At 52.3% G+C, this 14,447-nt stretch overlaps 1 protein-coding gene across 1 annotated transcript; it reads left to right on the top strand.

Annotated features, from left to right (window-relative positions):
• Positions 1–3,112: 3,112 nt before the first annotated feature.
• Positions 3,113–6,895, top strand: FEM1A (fem-1 homolog A). The gene has a single exon (XM_082456925.1). The coding sequence runs from the start codon at positions 3,265–3,267 to the stop codon at positions 5,257–5,259; it is 1,995 nt and encodes a 664-aa protein (XP_082313051.1). The 5' UTR covers positions 3,113–3,264; the 3' UTR covers positions 5,260–6,895.
• Positions 6,896–14,447: the final 7,552 nt, after the last annotated feature.

The raw sequence follows: 14,447 nt of genomic DNA on the forward strand, positions 1-14,447 counted from the left end.
AAAAGAAGATCGCCCCCACCAATGTGGGCGTCATCCAATCCACTGAAGGTCTGAATAAAACAAGAAGGTGGAGGAAGGGTGAATTCTCTTTTTTCTTGAGCTGGGACATCCATATTTCCTGCCCTCAGACATCAGAGCTCCTGGTTCTCAGGCCTTCAGACTTGGACTGAATGACACCACCAGCTTTGCTTGTTCTCCAGATTACAGATGGCAGACCATAGAACTTCTCAGACTCCATAATCACATGAGTTAATTCCTAATATATATATATATATATATATATATATATATATATATATATATATACACACATATATACATATAGATAGATAGATATGGAACTGAGCAGAATCCTGCAGGGCCCTCCCCAAATACAAAGGCCCATTTATGTCCCCTGCCTCTTGTCTGTGAAAAGGCTGAAGTCTCCCAGGCCTCCCTGAGTCACAAAAGAGCGGCTCAAGCAGTTAACGATTAGGACACTAGAGTCACAGACTCAGTGTCCGATGAAAGAATGGGATTATCATTATTGCTCATAATAATCTATATCTGTGTGGGCAGTAGAATAATTATAGCTTGCTCTGCCCCTATATGTAAGCAGGAGACTAAAATTGTCAGCAAAGAGATGCTACAGTCCCAGGTCGACATCTTCCACCTGAAAACACAGTGTCCTATGTCAGCATGAAGAAGTTATGGAAGACGGACCTTTGCCCTTAATCCCACAGAAATGGAATGATGTCTGACAAGTGGGAATTTGTAAGCAGCTCTTTGGCCCCTTTCCTGTTTGTCTGTTTCTGTTCCCCTTAAACCTTAATCATAAAAATGAGATCCCTAGGTAACATTTACTCTAACTCCTGATTTTTGCTTTACTGAATGTACACAACACCTTGCCCAACCTGTTGATTCCTTTCCTAGATTAAAAGGAGTAAGAATGAAGGATTAAAGAATGACTGACTAGGGCTTCCCTGGTGGCGCAGTGGTTAAGAATCCACCTGCCAATGCTGGGGACACGGGTTTGAGCCCTGGTCCGGGAAAATCCCACATGCCGCGGAGCAACTAAGCCCGTGCGCCACAACTACTGAGCCTGTGCTCTAGAGCCCGCAAGCCACAGCTACCAAGCCTGCGTGCCACAACTACTGAAGCCCACACGCCTAGAGCCCGTGATCCACAACAAGAGAAGCCACAGCAATGAGAAGCCCATGCACCGCAACAAAGAGTAGCCCCCCGCTCACCGCAACTAGAGAAAGCCCATGAGCAGCAGCAAAGACCCAACGTAGCCAAAAATAAACAAAATTTAAAAAATGAATAATATCTATCTTAAAAAAAAAAGAATGACTGACTCTCTAACCTCAGCTGCCCCATAGCAAATTTGCAGGTGGACCACGCGTGCAAGACAGCATGCAAAAGAAGATCAGGAGAAGTCAGCAGTCTGTACAGAATGGAAAAAGGACAAAGAATCTGACCTCCTACCGTAATGATTAACTGAGATTTCCCCCTTTTTCCCTCTAAAAATTGTCACGGCTGAGCAGAATCTCTGGAGTTGGTCTCCGGACATGAGTCCACCTTCTCCCCAAATTGCTGGCTTTTCTGAATAAAACATCTTTCCTTTCTACTGACACCTGCCACTAGAGTATTAGCTTCTGAGCGGCGAGCAGCTGAACCTGAGTTCAGTAACATATCTGTCTACCTATCTCCTATTGAGTTCTGTTTCTCTGGAGAATCCTGACTAATATAGCCACCCAGCCTGTGGTATTTGTTACAACACCCTGAACTGACTAAAACAGAGTATTTCTCTAAGATTCAGGAAGTAGAACGTCCATGGTGCCAGGGAGGGCACCCAGTAAGCGCCAGGTCAAGGAATCATCCAAGAAGACCTGAAGTCTCAGATGAAACCTGAAGAAGGCCCAAGATGTAGCCAAGTGAAGAAGGTATGGAACAGCATTCCAAGCAGAGAGAACAGCACACACAAAAGTCGGGGGGTAGAGAACACCATGCATTTCTCAAACATTCCTGGACACAGCAACCTCCTTCATCTTTCCAGTAATCCTCAATAACCCTGGAGCAGGCAGCAGCAAATTGGAGGCAAGACAGTGTTGGGAGTACAGGTCTGACTTTGGAGGTGGGGTTCAGGCTTCACGGGGGTGTCCACGTGTGCAGTCACCCAGGACCCCACGCTCAGAAGGGCCCCACGCTTGGTTTAATGCCCTGCTGTCCTTGTTGGGAAGTTCATCACTTTTAGACAAGGGGCTCTACATTTTCCTATTGCACCGGGCCCTGCAAATTACGTAGCCACTTCTGCCTGGGTTCAAATCCCGACCAGGCCATTTACTTGCCCTGTGCCCTTGAGCAAGTAACTGAGATTCTCAAAGCCCCCAACCCCAGAGGTTTACTCACAATGATACTGGAGAAGTTCCCCAGCCAAATGACCAAGGGCTGGGCAAATTAATTTAGATTTTGTATTGAGGATGTTGAGGGTTGAAGGAAGGAAAACTAAATTTTTAATAGGGTATTAATGAGTGAGCAAATAAACATAGGAGTGTGTGAATGAATGAACGAATGAATGAGAAGTGAACGAGCGCCGGACACTGACCCTTAGGGCCACCTGTACTCCCTGCTCTCCTAACGTCCCCACCCCGCCCCACTTTCCTGCCTCTCCCGAGCGCCCCCTTCCGGTGAGCGGCTCGGCCTCGCGAAGCCCAAATCGGACCACTCGCCTGGCTTCGCCTTTGCTCTCGCTCCTGGTTGGCTCCGAGTCGCTCTCCCTGCCTTTTGCGGAACGTACTCCTTTGGCCTGCGTCTGCGTTTCCTGTCGGTTCCGGTACGGTGACAGCCACAGGAAGTACGTAGCCACACTTTCCCAGGTCCTACAAGCCATCGCGATAGCATTGCATGACGGGAGTGGTAGTCCTCGAGGGGCGAGTTTTCGCCACAATTGGCTGTGATTGGAACTGCCGTTCCCGCCATGCATCGTGATACCACTTCGCCGCCGCTGGCCCTCGATCTTCTGGGAGTTGTAGTTTTAATACCTTACCGTTCCTTTTCTGTTTCATGGAGTGTGCCGGCTTAGAGAACTACATTTCCCTGCACCCTTCCAGTCGCCAACGGAACCAGGTCGCGGCAGCCATTTTGTTCCGCCCCAGAAGCCCCTAAGATGGCGGCGGGGGAGACGGTGAAGGTTGCACCGGGTTCCTCCGGGCGCTAGTCCGCCGTCCCCCCCGTCCCCCAGTACCCCGGCGGCCGGCCCATGGCCTGGCGGAGGCCCGCACCATGGACCTCCACACCGCCGTGTACAACGCCGCCCGCGACGGCAAGCTGCAGCTGCTTCAGAAGCTGCTCAGCGGGCGGAGCCGGGAGGAGCTGGAAGAGCTGACGGGCGAGGTGGCCAGCGGGGGGACGCCGCTGCTCATCGCCGCCCGTTACGGCCACTTGGACGTGGTCGAGTACCTGGTGGACCGGTGCGGCGCGAGCGTGGAGGCGGGCGGCTCGGTGCACTTCGATGGCGAGACCATCGAGGGTGCTCCGCCGCTGTGGGCCGCCTCGGCCGCCGGCCACCTGGACGTGGTGCGGAGCCTGCTGCGCCGCGGGGCCTCGGTGAACCGCACCACGCGCACCAACTCGACGCCCCTGCGCGCCGCCTGCTTCGACGGGCACCTGGAGGTGGTGCGCTACTTGGTGGGCGAGCACCAGGCCGACCTGGAGGTGGCCAACCGGCACGGGCACACGTGCCTCATGATCTCCTGTTACAAGGGTCACCGCGAGATCGCCCGCTACCTGCTGGAGCAGGGCGCCCAGGTGAACCGGCGCAGTGCCAAAGGCAACACGGCCCTGCACGACTGCGCCGAGTCCGGCAGCCTGGAGATCCTGCAGCTGCTGCTCGGGTGCAACGCCCGCATGGAACGAGACGGCTACGGCATGACCCCACTGCTGGCGGCCAGCGTGACGGGCCACACCAACATCGTGGAGTACCTCATCCAGGAGCAGCCCGCTGGGGAGGAGGCGAGGCCAGGGCTGGCCCGAGAAGGCCCCTCCTCCAGCCCGGCGTGCGCGCAGCCCCAGGGCGCCCGCTGCGGCAGCTCCTCCCCAGAGGAATCCCTGAGCGGGGAATCGTACGAGAGCTGCTGCCCCACCAGCCGGGAAGCCGCCGTGGAAGCCTTGGAGTTGCTGGGAGCCACCTACGTGGATAAGAAGCGAGATCTGCTCGGGGCCCTGAAACACTGGAGACGGGCCATGGAGCTTCGTCACCAGGGGGGCGCGTATCTGCCCAAACCCGAGCCCCCGCAGCTGGTCCTCGCCTATGACTATTCCAGGGAGGTGAACACCGCCGAGGAATTGGAGGCGCTCATCACCGACCCGGATGAGATGCGCATGCAGGCCCTGTTGATCCGAGAGCGCATCCTGGGTCCCTCCCACCCGGACACTTCCTACTATATTCGGTACCGGGGCGCGGTGTACGCCGACTCAGGCAACTTCGAGCGCTGCATCCGCTTGTGGAAGTACGCCCTAGACATGCAGCAGAACAACCTCGAGCCTCTGAGCCCCATGACCGCCAGCAGCTTCCTCTCCTTTGCCGAACTTTTCTCCTACGTGCTCCAGGACCGTTCGGCCAAGGGCAGCCTAGGCACGCCAGTTGGCTTTGCAGACCTCATGGGGGTGCTGTGCAAAGGAGTCCGGGAAGTGGAGCGGGCCCTGCAGCTGCCCAAGGAGCCCGGGGACTCGGCCCAGTTCACCAAGGCCCTGGCCATCATCCTCCACCTGCTCTACCTGCTGGAGAAAGTGGAGTGCACGCCTGACCAGGAGCACCTGAAGCACCAGAAGGTCTACCGGCTGCTCAAGTGCGCCCCCCGCGGCAAGAACGGCTTCACCCCTCTGCACATGGCCGTGGACGCGGAGACCACGAACGTGGGCCGCTACCCGGTGGGCAGGTTCCCCTCCCTCCAGGTGGTCAAGGTGCTGCTCGACTGCGGGGCCGACCCAGACAGCCGGGACTTTGACAACAACACCCCGCTGCACATCGCGGCGCAGAACAACTGCCCGGGGATCATGAACGCCCTGATCGAGGCGGGGGCCCACATGGACGCCACCAACGCCTTCAAGAAGACGGCCTACGAGCTGCTGGACGAGAAGCTGCTAGCCAAGAGCACCATTCAGCCTTTCAACTACGTGACCCTGCAGTGCCTTGCGGCCCGCGCCCTGGACAAGAACAAGATCCCCTACAAGGGCTTCATCCCCGAGGAGCTGGAGGCTTTCATCGAGCTGCACTGACAGGGCGCAGAGGAGAACCCGGGAGGGGCGGGGCCCGCACCTGTCCCCGCCCCCGCAGGGGAGCACTTCCGGTGGCTGGGATGGGGGAAGGGCTCTCCCGCCTCCACGGCCCCCTGCCCTCCGCAGGGAGAGGGGAAAGGAGTCAGCGAGCTGTCGGTGCTAGAAGCCTTCAGGATCACGCGCTAGGAGGACGGACTTTCTCGAGGAGCCCGCGCGCGCGCCCATCCTCAACAGGGAGAAGACGCTCAGCCTCCCGCACGTCCTGTCTGCCTGGGTTTCTGAGGGTCTGAGGGTCTGCCTTCTGACCCGGAGGCAGAGAGATTGAAGCCATCGCCATCCTCCCCTGCTAGAAACGCAAGAAGAAACGGAGAGTCGGGTCCGGCCTCTGCCCCTTACGTGGCTGGATAGACCCAGCCGCCCAGTGCAGTGTTAGGACTGGGGGTCCCCGGGCGGGGGGGAGTGGGAGACTTGCCCCCTACAGCACGTTTGCACCTGCTCCCTCCGCCCTGCTGTGGGCCGGGCTCTCTGCCTGGGCGGCCTGCCCTTTGCGTAGCTTTTGTGGTTTGGTGTTCCGTTTATTTACCAAGCGGGCAGGTTACAGGTGTGGCTTAGGAGTCCTGAGGTTTTGCTGCCATATACTTTTTTTTTTTTTTTTTTTTTTAAGATTTTGGTTTGTCGGGCTCGCTAAATTCACTTGACGCAGCGAGGGTTTTGTCGTGCCCGACACGGCCCGACACGGCCGGCAGGAGTGAGCTTCGTTGGGTGAAGAGTTGACGGAGGGAGGGGCCATCCCGGCCTCTCAGTCCCCAAAACGAGGGTGCCGGTACCTTTCTGAACACTTCACTCGTTTGCCTTTTACTTGGGCCGCCCGACTTCCCGTTCACACTAGAAGGAGAAGTAATTTTCCAAACGAGGAGCCGGCCAACACTGAAGGAGCCGGGCTTGCCGGCCGCTTCCCACCCAGCAAGAGCTCGCGTGGTTGGTTTGGGCTTTGGTTTTCACGATTTCCAAGTTAAAACTGCAGGTCACTTCTGCCTCACAAATCACACTGGAGGGCACAGGTGTGTGGCAAGCAAGCCAAGTGGCTGTAGCCATTTTTTAGCTGCTTGGGGAACTGGATCCAGGTGACCCTGAGACAACGCCAAGTACACTGTTAACCCACTAAGTCAGCTAGGTGAGACGGTGGATGTCGGGACTGGGTTGCCAACTAAGGTGGTACAAAGTCTTGGTCTCCCATCCCTCGGGGGATCCAGCGCTCCTGCCAGAGAACCCGCCCCAGCGAGATTCCCTCGGGGGCATCCTCCATCCGCCCCGCCGCCAGCAGGAGAGTGATCTTGTTACGCTGGGGGAGCAGAAGGGGACGGGAGCAGCCGCCCGCTGGCTCAGGAGAGAGGTCGTTCCCACCCCGCGCCTCTCCCGCAGCCTTGTCGAGGGGCAGCTGCACGGAAGCCTCCAGAAACCACATCGGATCCCTGGATGTCCCGCCCCACTGAGGGACCTAGGTCTCGTTTGGATTTGCAGTGTTAGTTAGGACATTCTTTCTTTGCAAGGAAAGACCAGGTTTCGCCTTCCGTCAAGGCGGGAAATGCTGTCACTGTCCCTCCCAAAGGCCGGAATAAAGAAACGAGGCAGTGTCCATTGCGAGTCTCTTGCTGATGTTGTTAAAAGGATGACACGGGGAGAGGGCCGCCTGGCAGTCCCGCACGGGCCAGATGGGGGAGAAGGCAGGGAGAGGGTGCCACCAGGTGTAGAAGGTCCACGTAAAGGCTAATGGCTCCCACCCGAGTTTCGGTTTGTGTCCTGGGGCTTTGTGTCAGAGTGCATTAGGGAGATGTATTACTGCAGGAAAAAAACAAAAAACAAAACCACTGACTTAGTGAAAAGCCCTGCTTTTCAGGAGGGTTGCCACAGAAAAGAGGATGGCTTGACCCTCAGGAAAGGCGAGGAAGGGCTCAGGAAACAGGAAGGCCCCTAGCTCAGCCCTGCTTCGCGGAGACCCCCGATGGAGCCCATGGACCCTCTGGCCCAGGAGGTCTGTGCATGAACTTGATGTGCCCCTACCCCTCCCTTTGTCCTGCCGTCTCGCTGGTTAAATTGTTTTTCTCCCACATTCACAGTGTCAACCCTCCCAACAGCAGTGCCCTGGTGGTGGGTCATTGAGTATTTCCTGAGGGCCCGCTGTGTGCCAGGCAGGGTTTGAGCCCCCTTGGAGGCAGGGGGGAGGATTGAGCCAGCTATACTTGAGGCCAGTCATCTCCCCCGCCTCCTCACCTCCTGGGACAGTGGGGAGACCATGCTGTGGTCTCTCCAACTCCTGGTTTCACTGGGGCCCAACCACACTTACCAGCTAACACCCACTCAGCTACGGTGTGAATATATGGTTGTCGCCCTGAAAGAGTGGATTTTGAGTTAGCAGATGCTCTCGGGAAACAGGTACACCGGCAGCATTTATCGAGCCCTGACTGGATGGCAGGCACCATTCTGTGTGCTTGGGTGGGCTGCCCACAGCAGCCCTGGAAAATAAGTACCATTATTCCTATCTTGCAAATGGGGGAAACTGAGGCTATTAAGAGATTGTATTCGTCAGGAGTCGCCAAAGAGGGAAACCGATCTGGGCCAAATGCTTTCTTTAAAAGCTCACACCTGAGAATTGTGACTTTTGCCTGAGACTTTCCAGAGAAAGCCATCTTAAAGTTCAGGCAGGTTTCCGGTGAGGGTTGATGCAGCAGCTCAGAATTAGGAATGATCTGCTTCCTCCTGGGTCCTGACGTGGCAGCCAGCAGAATGGCAGACGCCAGCCAAAGTCCTGATGTTCACTGGGATTGGACCAATCGTAGTAGCCCAGGAATGTGTTGTGCTGGCTGACTCAACCTGGGTCAGTGATTACCTGCAAGTTACCAGTGACAAGACAAGCTCAGAGAGGCCAGTTGCCTGCCCAAGGCCACACAGCCAGGATGGTGACCCACCTTGCTGACAGATGAGCAGACCAGGGCTCAGAGGGAGTGGGGTTTGCCCGAGCTCACCGGGGTCAAGGCTGAGGCCCAAGATTGAGGGTGTCAAAGTGTGCAGCCCACCCCAAGAGTGGGAGCCACTGCCCCTACTCACTGTCACTCCCCACCCCACTTCCTGCCTCTGCAGAACTGAAATCAGGGTCTGAAGTTCTTTCTACTCATTGGCTTGTCTACTTGGTTAATGCCTTTCTCAGAGCTTCTGGAGCCCCAGAAGGGTCTGTGTTGGTCCCCACTGAGTGACCCACGTGGTGAGTGAATGAACGAATGCCTCTTGCCTCTGGGGCTTCCAGTCTCCCTCTAACAACTTGGGAGCAGCCCCGATGGCTTTGCCACGCACGGAGCCTGTCGCCCCCATGGGATTCCAGGACTGTCATCTGAGCAGTGTTTACAGGGAGCAGAGCGTCCTGGCCCGAGGTTAAAGATAGCACTGCTCAGGGGCTCACATCACAGGCCCAAAAGGTGAGATGACCAGCCCCTGGGAAGGTGGCACTTGGCTGGCACTGCAGGGCACTAACTGTGTCCCTGGAGAAAGGGTGAGGGTGTGGATTCCTTCAGGAAATTCAGTCAGGACTGGACAAAGGGTGATTCCACCCAGTGGTTGCCACAACATGTGTTAGGCAAGACCCAGACCAGATGCAGGCAGCACCACCCCTCCTGCAAGGCGGGGGAGAAGTGCTCCCTCCCCTGACCCCAGCAACTGTGTTTCTAGTAGGTTGCAAAAGAGACAGTGACCCTCAACACTGGACGGGATATTTGAAATCCCCCAGTGCAACCCTCTCCCCCTGACCTGAGTCCTGATGTCTTCTATTAAAAGCCCATCAAGGAAAGGTCTCCATCAGATGTCACCTCCTCCGTGAAGCCCTCCCAGATCATCATTAAAAACTCAGGCCCAGACAGCCTCCACCACATCCTCCTGTGTACTTCCTTCTTAATCCTTAAAATCTTAACACCTGTCATCATCTTCTTCTTTTTTAAAAAAAAAAGTTCTATTTTATTTTATTATTTCTTGACTGCGGCACGCGAGATCTTAGTTCCCCGACCAGGGATCGACCCTGCACGCCCTGTATTGGAAGCGTGATGTCTTAACCACTGGACTGCCGAGGAAGTCCTCATCATCTTTTTCTTTGTTTCCTTCCTTGCTTTTTCATCATATCCCTTCCTTAGAATGTCAACTACTCAAGCTCATTCCATACTGTGTCCCCAGCACCTAGAAGAGGGCCTGATTCACAGTAGTTCATTAAGCATTTGTTGAATGAATAAATGAACTCACGTGACTTGTTCCAAGAAGAGCAAGGAACCCTGTGTGGCTGGATCAGAGTGAGTGAGGGGAGTGCGGGAGGAGCTGGCGGACACAGGCAGATGGTGCAGGGCCTTTAGGCCCTAAAGAGCAACTTGGGTTTTACCCTCAGGGCTATGGGCAGCAATGGCAGAGTTTCACACCAAGGAGAGACATGGCCTGATTTAAGCCTTGAGATCACTGGCTACAGCTGGAGGAACGGATTAGAGAGAGGCCGTGGGATGGAGAGAAGTGAACAGATTTCAGATCCACTTTGGAGTAAGGCTGGCAAGACTTGATGAATTGGTTTGGGGAAGGAGAGAAGTCTAAGATGACTCCTAGGTTTTTGGGCCGGAGCCAGTAAGTAGATGGATGGTGGGGCTGTTTAACAGGCTGTGGAGAAATGGAGCAGAGTTCCTGACTCGGGGTGACTCTAGGGCCTAGTGGGAGTCCTACTGTAGCTGCCTCATTCACCACTGTATAGCTGGTACTTAGGAAAATGCCTGGCACGTAGTAGGAGCTCAGTCAGTATGTGTTGACTAATAGAAGGCTTTCAGTCCCGGGGAAGGTAGGCCTTTGAGTTGCTGAAGTAGCTTAACATTGACTTCTAAAGAGCCTTAAACTCAGCCATCACTCAGGGCAGGCAGGTAACACAGGTGAGTGAGCTGGCAGGTAGGCAGCTGTGACCCAGCTTCAGTCGAAGAAGTCACACACAAAACTAGAAAGTACTTTGAATGGAGCATACAACACAACATATGAAAAATGTGTGCAGTGCAGCTAAAGCAGTGCTTAGATGACAATGTGTAGCTTTAAATGCACTAGAAGACAAGAAAAACAAAATCTGCAAACTATGGCCCATGGGCCAAATCCATCCACACTCCTGTGCTTACACCTTCCCTGTGGCTGCTTTCATGCTGCAATGGCAGAATCGCATTGCAACAGAGACCATCTGGCCCCCAAAGCCTAAAATATTTACTGTTTAGCCCTTTACAGCAAAAGCATGCCAATGCCTGATCTAAAGTTTCACCTTAGGAAGCTAGAAAAATCAGCACAAATTAAACCCAAAGAATGAAGAGTGGAAATCAATAAAATAGAAATGGGCAAACAATAGAGAAAAACCAATGAAACCAAAAGCTGGTTCTTTAATAAGTTTAATAGAATTGAATGAAACATGTGCTGGTGGAGATGAGGTGGGGCTCCAGATTCTGCCCCGGGGTCACCACCTTGCAGTCAATCCTCTGATTTAGTCCAGTTTCCTCACTCAGAATGAACATGCTCATTGGACAGTGTGGCGTGGTGCTTTAGGACACAGGCCACATGACCTTGGGAATGTCACTTCCCCTCTCTGAGCCTCAGTTTCCTCTCTGTAAAATGGTGTTGATGGTAGCAGCTTCCTACCAGCATTGTATGAAGAATTAAATGAGTTTACCCATGAAAACATCCTGGCACACAGTAAATGTTCAGTGTAGCTGTCATAATTATGGGCACCTACTGCCTGCACACTCATTTATACATATAATACACAGATGAGCCTTTTAAAAAATATTTATTTATTATTTATTTATTTTGGCTGTACCGGGTCTTAGTCGCGGCATACAGGGTCCTTACCTGCGGCATGCGGGATCTAGTTCCCCAACCAGGGATTGAACCCCGGCCCCCTGCATTGGGAGTGCAGAGTCTTACCCACTGGACCACCAGGGAAGTCCCATACACAGATGAACTTTAAAAAAATTTAAGTAGTTATGTATTTATTTGAATGTGTCTTGAGGAGCAAAGTGTCACTAGGCCCCCTGCTCCCAACATGTGAGTTCACAGATGTTAATCCTGAAAATGACCCAAATTTAAAAATAAAGACGAGTTCGTATTTTTTACAATCTTTTTCTGAGATAAAATTGATCATTTTAAAGTGTACAATTAGTGGCTTTAGTATAATCTCAAGGTTTTGCAACCATCACCAGTATCTAATTCCGGGGCGGGGGGGGTGGGGGTGGGGAAGAGCTGTTTTTTAAACCTGTTTAAAGAAAAATATTAAAGGACTCAAGGAGGGACTTCCCTGGTGGTCCAGTGGGTAAGACTCCGTGCTCCCAATGCAAGGAGCCCGGGTTTGATCCCTGGTCAGGGAACTAGATCCTGCATGCCGCAACTAAGAGCTGGTGCAGCCAAAATAAATAAATACATACATAAATATTTTAAAAATAAAAAAAGGACTCAATGAATAGGAAAGAAATTAAGTAAACAAGAGGGCAGATGGCCAGCAAAGATGCTGAAGACAGTTAGACAGTTAAGCAAAGTTTGGGAATCCTCCGGAGGCTGCCAGAGAGCATGATGGCCCCAAATGACGGAAGGGGACCCTTAAGACCCAGCAAGGGGTGAGAATGGGCATAGCACCTGGTGAGGGGTCTGAGGGACCCCGGGGAGCCTCAGGGAAAATAAGAGATTGGGCCAGGCCCCTCTGAGAGGTCAGGCAGTTCCTTTTCTTGGGAAGAGAACAATTTTTAAAAAAACTTCCTTTGGAAATTGGAAACCCTGGGCGCCTCCCAGGGCTATAAAAAGGCGGTGTCCACTGACCAGGTTAAAAATAAAGATCCCCACCCAGGGGCATTTGGGGTTGGGAGGAGACACTGTGTAGGCCAGGCAGGGGTAGGACTTGCTGTGTGACCTAAGGCAGGTGTCTGCCCTCTCTGGGCTCTGGTTCCCGACAGCATTCGACTGAAGGATTTCCAAACACCCAGTTAATGGGCATATTTATACGGCTGCGGTTGTTGTTATTTACGGAGGTTGTAATCAGGGAGAGCGGCCTTTGGCATGGCCTGGAACTTGGCACTCTCTGGGGGTCCTGCCCCTTTGGGCTCTCTTAGGAGGAAGGCCGTCGCCAGCCCGGGGTGGGGTAAGGAGGAGAGGCAGGAACTGTTGTCCGACGGCGCCCCCTGGTGGCACCAAATGCTCATCGCAGTATCTTCCGGGTCCCCACGAATAAAGGAAGCATCCTGTTCTGGGGGAGGTGGGGGAACAGGTCTTGCACGAGGGTGGGATCACACTGGCTCCTCCCAACCCTTGGTCTGTGCCTCCCCCTTCCCCACCTGGAGTACCCTTTTTCCCTGGAGTGATGCCTTCCAGGAAGCCTCCCACAGCCGCTCTCCCCTCCCCCTACCATCCCCCATCACACCCCGGACCACCTCGGTTGTTAACAGCCTAGTCTAATGTCTCCCCCACGGATCTGTGAGCCCCAAGAGGGTAGGAACAGGGTCTGCTTTAATCAACAGTGTCCCCTGATTTGAAACCGTCCCTGGCATACAGTAGGTGCCAATACACACTGTTCAGTAAATGAATGAATGGATGGCAGAATGAATGAACGGAACCATTCACCCACAGGCAAGAAGGGAACATGGATCAAGAGGTTGTTTTGCACAGCAAAGGAAACCATAAACAAAACGAAAAGACGACCTACGTACGGACTGCAAGAAAATATTTGCAAACCATGCGACTGACAAGGGTTTAATTTCCAAAATATGCAAACAGCTCATACAACTCAATAACAAAAAAACAAAGAGCCCAAGTGAAAAATGGGCAGAAGACCTAAATTAACATTTCTCCAAAGAAGATATACAGATGGCCAATAGGCACATGAAAAGATGCTCAACGTCACTAATTATTAGAGAAATGCAAATCAAAACTACGAGGTATCACCCCACACTGGTCAGAATGGCCATCATTAAAAAGTCTACAAATAACAAATGCTGGAGAGGGTGTGGAGAAAAGGGAACCCTCCTACACTGTTGGTGGGAATATAAATTGATGCAGCTACTGTAGACGAGTGTATGGAGGTTCCTTAAAAAAACTAAAAACAGGGCTTCCGTGGTGGCGCAGTGGTTAAGAATCCACCTGCCAATGCATGGTACACGGGTTCAAGCCCTGGTCCAGGAAGATACCACATGCCGCGGAGCAACTAAGCCTGTGCACCACAACTACTGAGCCTGCACTCTAGAGCCCGCGAGCCACAACTACTGAGCCCATGTGCCACAACTAAGGAAGCCTGCACACCTAGAGCCCGTGCTCTGCAACAAGAGAAGCCAGTGCAATGAGAAGCTCTCACACCGCAACGAAGAGTAGCCCCTGCTCGCCGCAACTAGAGAAAGCCCACACACAGCAATTAAGACCCAACGCAGCCAAAAATAAATAAATAAATAAATAAATTTTTAAAAACTAAAAACAGAACTACCATATGATCCTGCAATCCCACTCCTGGGCATATATATGGAGAAAACTCTAATTCAAAAAGATACACGCACCCCTATGTTCATAGCAGCACTATTTACAATTGTCAAGACATGGAAGCAACCTGAGTGTCCATCGACAGATGCATGGATAAAGAAGATGTCATATATAAATACATAAATAATAAATAAATATATGTACACACACAATGGAATATTACTCAGCCATAAAACAAGAATGAAATAGTGCCATTTGCAGCAACATGGTTGGACCTAGAGATTGTCATACTGAGTGAAGTAAGTCAAACAGAGAAAGACAGATATCATATGATACCGCTTATATGTGGAATCTAAAAAAAATGATACAAATGAACTTTTACAAAACAGAAACAGACTCACAGACATAGAAAACAAATTTATGATTACCAAAGGGGAAAGGGAGTGGGGGAGGAATAAATTAGGAGTTCGGGTTTAGCAGATACAAACTACTATATATAAAATAGATAAACAACAAGGACCTACTGTATAGCACAGGGAACCAGATTCAATATTCTGTAATAAACCATAATGGAAAAGAATGTGAAAATATATATATACATACGTATATATAACTGAATCACTTTGCTGTACACCAGAAAATAACACACTGTAAACCAACTATACTCCAATAAAAATAAGTAAATAATT

This window comes from Balaenoptera physalus (genome assembly GCF_965194825.1).
Source record: "Balaenoptera physalus genome assembly, chromosome: 3".
Classification (NCBI taxonomy): domain Eukaryota; kingdom Metazoa; phylum Chordata; class Mammalia; order Artiodactyla; family Balaenopteridae; genus Balaenoptera; species Balaenoptera physalus.

What these genes read in the sequence shown, in the direction of transcription:
- FEM1A (XM_082456925.1), top strand. Translation starts at nt 3,265, where the DNA reads ATGGACCTCCACACCGCCGTGTACAACGCCGCCCGCGACGGCAAGCTG.